Source organism: Colius striatus, chromosome 5, assembly GCF_028858725.1.
Source record: "Colius striatus isolate bColStr4 chromosome 5, bColStr4.1.hap1, whole genome shotgun sequence".
Classification (NCBI taxonomy): domain Eukaryota; kingdom Metazoa; phylum Chordata; class Aves; order Coliiformes; family Coliidae; genus Colius; species Colius striatus.
Window position 1 is genome coordinate 56,855,041 of NC_084763.1, and position 6,000 is coordinate 56,861,040.

The window sequence follows — 6,000 nt, forward strand, 5'->3', positions numbered from 1 at the left end:
ATCTTAATGCCCGTTTCACTAAGATACGAGTGTTCATGTTTTTGAAGAAGGAAAGGAGAACTTCTGGAAGAAAGGCTCCAAAGAAGAGGGTTTTTTCTAAAGACAGAAAAAGGGAAGGGAAGGAAGAAAGAAAAACTTAAATCTGTGAAAATTGGGTAATTCAAGTAATGGCCCATGTTAAGGGACAAGTCTGGTCTTCCAGTTGTTTGGGCAGTCTGATGGAATGGGGACTGTGGCTGCTGTCCAAACAGACATTAATCCTGGGGCTGAGAGAATAGCCGAGCCTGTTTAAATGGAGAGAGGGTAATGCATATGGAGGATGGAAGAGATTTGACCTGCAAAGAAGCGCCCTCAAACCTTCTGAAGAAAGAGAAGACGAGGGCAGGCTTTTTCCTGGATGAGCTGACTCTAAGGAGGCTCATCTGCTCCCTCCTCTCCCCCAAACCATAGCGAATGGTTTGAGGCCTTGGAGCCTCAGACCAGCCATGACGACAGCGCGGCTCTAACCGAGGAATTCCCACGGCTGAGCGTCCGCTTCGGGCTGCTGCTGCCCAGACAAGAGTTGTCTGAAATAACCACTGCCAGAGCCCCGTGACCCAGCTGGGAATGAATGGGAATCTGTCCTCGGCGTTTCAGCTAAAACACTGAGAAATTGTGTGTTGCAGCATGTCTGAGACCGATCATTACGGGGGCACTTAGTCTGAGCTTCGTAGCAAACCATTGTTGTGAGGAAGGATTACGTGTTGCATAGCAATGCTCTGCTGTGATCCCTTTTCCCTGTGGCTCTTGTAAAGCTATTTGGGCAGGCGGTCCTGCAGTGCTATCTAATTTCCCCTTAGCAGCAAGCACTGATAAAGACAGTTCAGGCTTGCCTCCATCGTAATTGTTTCCCTTCTTGTGCCTTGGTCGGTATTTGTTGTTCTCACGACAACATCAATGGCAGTTTGTGTTCCTGAGTCAAACTAGTTTGCTCAAAACTCGATATTCCTCTCAAACTGCCATTCCTATTTGTGGCACTACCACAATTTCAAGGTGTGATGCTGTCCCCGAGCACCGATTGTCATCATTCAGTGTTACTTTCATGGGAGAAGCTCTCAACAAGGATTCAACTGCACACTTGTTCTTACTCCTGAGTTACTATGAGTCTGATGTGTGGTAGCTATGGCATTTAGCCCCTGGGGAGCATGGAAGGTGCTTTACATTTCAGCTAATAGGTTTTGCTTCATGGCTGTGACAACATAGAAGCGTGCACGTGGTTGCTTTGCCATAGTGTAGATGAAATATGGTTGTTTAATAATTGGTGAGGCTGTGTGTGTGTGATCAAGTCTATGTAGGATGGTGGCAGATGAGGCTCTGAACTGCATGATGTGCCTGGAAAAACCAACCAAGAGCTACCTGTCTCTCTTGACAGGACAAGCTTGTGTTAAAAGTCTTATTCTCCTCTAGAGTGTTTTTGATTTATAAAAGCTAAGTTACTCTAGCTTGGAAGTTCTTCCAGGTCTGAAAGCATGATCTAGACATTTAGCCATTTGTCTCAGGGCCCAGCCAGGAGAGGTTTCTCCAACACTGCTCCAAGCAACCTGCTGACTTGGATAAGTCTCGCTCCGTTTCCTGAAGGAATGGATTTAAGAGTCTGACAGGAGCCTGCAACAAGAGGAGGAGAGTTCTCCTGGAAGAATGGGGGATGAAACAGAAGGTGTTTGGCAGGATTCATTTTGGCTCATGGGTGGTTAGGGGCATGCAGGCAGCAGTTCTCCATCACACATCACCTTGAGTTGCTGCATCGTGACTGACAGCAGCAGGGGAGGCTGCCTGGGGAAGAAGTTTCTCTAGGATTTTTACTAGAGCTGCCTCATAACATTCTTGAGCCCTTCCTGGCCCTCCAAGGAGAATGTTTATGAGGTGGTTGGGGTGCACCACACATGCAGTGGCCAGAAGAAAATCCACATGCTGGATTTTGTGAGCTAGTGTGTTCATGAGAACAGGGACAAGGGAAACCTTTTGTGCTTTGGTCCACAGGTACATGACATCAAAGCTGTCCTAGGCACTGCTTAACGAGGAGTTAGACTGACTCAGGAAAAAGACAGGGATTCCTTATGGGCTTTATTCACCACATATTAAACTCAGGGAGAGTGGGATTAGTACCAACTGAGAGACCTCTGTGCACCTGGAAGGGCAGCTGGTAACAAAGAGCAATATCTTACAATGTTGGAAGGGACCTCTAGAGATCATCCAGTCCAACTCCCCTGCCAAAGCAGGTCCACCTAGATCAGGTCACACAGCAACGTGTCCTTCCCTCCAAGGAAGGAGCCTCCACACCCTCCCTGGGCAGCCTGAGCCAGGGCTCCCCCACTGAAACAGCTTTTCTTTATGTTTAAATAAGGCTTTTTGTGTTCCAGCTTCATCCCATCACCCCTTGTCCTAGCATTAGGTACAATAGGAAAAAGTGCTGCCCCAACCTCCTGACATCCACCGTTTATACACTTATAAGCATTAACGAGATCCCTCAGTGTCCTCCAGACTGAGCAGCACCAGTTCCCACAGCCTTTCCTCATCAGGAAGACGCTCCAGTCTGAGATCTGGATGATCTTCCCCAGCTTGCTGATGGTCTGGGCGTGAAATCAGGTGTCAGAGCTTTGTTTCGCATGACCACTCTCACTTGTGGCTAACCAGTGAAACGAGACTTTCCAGAAGGGATGGTTTGGGTGAGGTTGTCTGGGTTGGTTTTTGTCCCTTCCCCCCTGTCAGTATTGAAATGTGTTCTGTAGGCTCTTGTCTAACAGTGTTGGCTAGACACTTTGGCACACAAAGCGTGACAGCCCCTAACCAAGCCGGCCCAGCTGAGTACTATAAGCAGCAACACATCCCTCTCTGTAACCCGTCACTTGTTTGAACGCTACTGTGTATTATTGGATTGCATTTGGAAAGGTCTTGGCTGTCACAGGAATGAAGTGTGACCATTGGCTGGGCTTTGCTGAAGGCTGTATTATGCTCACTGTCGTTCTAAAAACGTCTCCGTAATATCAGGATTGGGCCAGACCCCAATTCTGAGCCCGTGACCTATTGAACATTTGCACATGGTGCTCAGCAGGACTCATGCAGCCAAATCACTCAGAACCGGATGGTCAGGGAATGGACTGGAGCCAGTCCTCTGCTGTCATGGGACTGTAATGTAGGCAGATGCCATCATGGGCAGAGGGAGGAGATTGTTTTTCTTTTTCAGCTACCATAGATGCCCAAAGGAAGGGCACTTCCAGTAGTACCTTGACAGGAGGCACCTCTATAAAACAAACTCTGTTCTAACTTGCTGTTTTAAAGGGAGAATAGAATAGAATAGAATAGAATAGAATAGAATAGAATAGAATAGAACAGAATAGAATGGTAGGGGTTGGAAAGGACCTTTAGAGATCATCCAGTCCAACCCCCCTGCAGAAGCAGGTTCACCTAGATCAGGTCAAACAGGAACATGTCCAGGCAGGTCTTGAAGCCCTCCAAGGAAGGAGACTCCACAACCCCTCTGGGCAGCCTGTGCCAGGGCTCCCTCACTGAAACAGTGAAATAGTTTCTTCTTATGTTTAAGTGGAATGTTTTGTGTTCCAGCTTCATCCCATCACCTCTTGTCCTGTTGCTATCTACTATAGAAAAAAGGGATGTCCCAACCTCCTGACACCCACCCTTTAGATATTTATAAATGTCAATAAGATCCCCCCTCAGTCTCCTCTTCTCCAGACTAAACAGCCCCAGATCCCACAGCCTTTTCTTGTATGGAAGATGTTCCAGTCCCCTGATCATCTTGGTGGCCCTGTGCTGGCCTCTCTCCAGCACTTCCCTGTCCCTCTTGAGCTGAGGAGCCCAGAACTGGACACAGGACTCCAGATGAGGCCTCACCAGGGCAAAGCAGAGAGGGAGAAGAACCTCCCTCAACCTGCTGCCCACACTCTTCTTGCTGCCCCCAGACTGCCATTGGCTTCTTGCCCACGAGGGCACATTGCTGGCTCATATTTAGCTTATTATCAACCAGCACTCCCAGGTCTCTCTCTGCAGAGCTGCTCTCCAGCAGGTCACCCCCAGCCTGTGCTGGTGCGTGGGATGGTTATACCTTTCCCATTTACAGTCAAAGTGTAACTTATTTCAGGGAGTGAGGAGGGAGAACTAAAACTGCAAGTATCTGTTTCTAATCTATGGACAAAAGGCAGAGTAAATCCTGGGGCTGCTTTAAAGCACCTGGAACTCCTGAGCCCCTCACACAGGGGTTTGTGTTCCATTTCTTCATCTCTTAGCTTTTCAGAGAAAGGGAAGGCAGAGAAGACTTAGGTGGCAGCCTTGTGCTTCACCCTGTGTGAAAATGTGCTTCATTAAGCACGTGTTTGGCCAGCAGGCAATGGCACTCAGTTTCTGAAAGCACCTACAGGCTGCCTCATTGCTAGCAGAACAAAACTTGTCCTTTTGAACTCACTACCACGCTCTGGAATAGGATCCTGAAGACAAGTTGGCCAGGAGGATGTTGTCTGGGTGTTTTTGGGAGCTGCTGGTTTCAGTCATGGTGATTCAAACAGCACAGTTTAACCATGTTTCCACTGAGCCTGTGCTGCTAACTGGGAGCTCTGCAAGTCTACGGTGGTATGGAGAAAGTTCCTGCTGTCCACGCTCACGTTCTGGAGCATGTACCTCACCATCTGTGTGCTTTTGTGTGTGTTAGAGCAGCACTCTCCCTCTTCCCTCCACTAGACTTATTCCTTCTGCTTTTGTTACATCTTATGTCTTTGTTCTTATTGGATAAATAGGTGTTAAATGATGTGTTAATCTCTTAGTTGCATCACAGCTTCAGACCTTTGTCTGCAGAGATGAATACCAGCACCAAACAGCCGTTGCACACCTTACTGGTATCATTAACTAGCCAGTAAAGCAATATTGTGGCACACAAATGTCATATTCCTGGAAAACAGGCCCTGTTGACACAAGTATTTCCTGCAATATGTGTTTTCTGTCCTCGTCCAGCGGTTAAATGTTTGTGTTGTCATCCACTTTGTGTTCCAGAGGTGTCTCCTAGCGAGTGGGGTTTGTGGTGGTTGTTTTGCCGTGGCTTGATTTCTTCCCCCATAACTGATTTATCTCTTGGGGCTCTGTGTGTGTCTGCAGGTCATCAAAGCCGGAGTGGAGACAACCTGTAAGTGCCACGGGGTGTCTGGATCCTGTACTGTCCGCACATGCTGGAGGCAGCTCTCTCCATTCCACGAAATAGGGAAGCAGCTGAAGCAGAAGTACGAGACGTCGCTCAAAGTGGGCAGCACCACCAACGAGGCCACGGGGGAAGGAGACATCTCCCCACCCAAGAAGTCAACCCCTGGTCACAGCGATCAGATCCCAAGGACTACGGATCTCGTCTACATTGACGATTCCCCGAGCTTCTGTATGATGAGTAGGTACTCGCCTGGGACCTCGGGAAGGAAATGTTACAAGGACAAGAACTGCGACAGCATCTGCTGCGGCCGAGGGCACAACACGCAGAGCCGGGTGGTCACCCGGCCGTGCCAGTGCCAGGTCCGTTGGTGCTGCTACGTGGAGTGCAAGCAGTGCACCCAGAGAGAAGAGGTTTACACCTGCAAAGACTGAGCGATGGGCGCCTGCTCTGCTCGATGGCAACCCTCGGTGACGGGCGACGTATGGAGACAAACAGGGTTTGATTGACCTTCTGGGATCTGGAAGCTATGTTGAGACATAAGCACTTTGTAGGGTACAGGTGACCCAGCTGTGTTGCTGTTTTTTCTTTGTTTTGTTTTCTTTTAGACTGAGTTTGAATGAGGTCCAACCACGTGGAAATAAGTGCCTGTCACACTGGGGTTAGACACCAGTTGACCTTCACCTTAGTCGTCTGCACAGTCCGACGGATCGTTTGTCCTCGGAAACGTCTCGATCGTTTCACCAATCCTCCATGAACTCCCGGGCTAATGTATTCTCTTTGGCATAAATAACCTGTGCTACTCTATCCCTGCAGCTTAC

General features: G+C 48.7%; 1 protein-coding gene across 1 annotated transcript in view; it reads left to right on the forward strand.

Moving 5' to 3' along the window:
* WNT9A (Wnt family member 9A) overlaps window positions 1-5,613 on the forward strand; it is a 54,134-nt gene extending 48,521 nt beyond the window's left edge. Inside the window, exon 4 of the mRNA XM_061997171.1 lies at window positions 5,140-5,613. Within this exon, the coding sequence (XP_061853155.1) occupies window positions 5,140-5,613 (474 nt within the window). The remainder of the gene's footprint in view (window positions 1-5,139) is intronic.
* The last annotated feature ends 387 nt before the right edge of the window (window positions 5,614-6,000 follow it).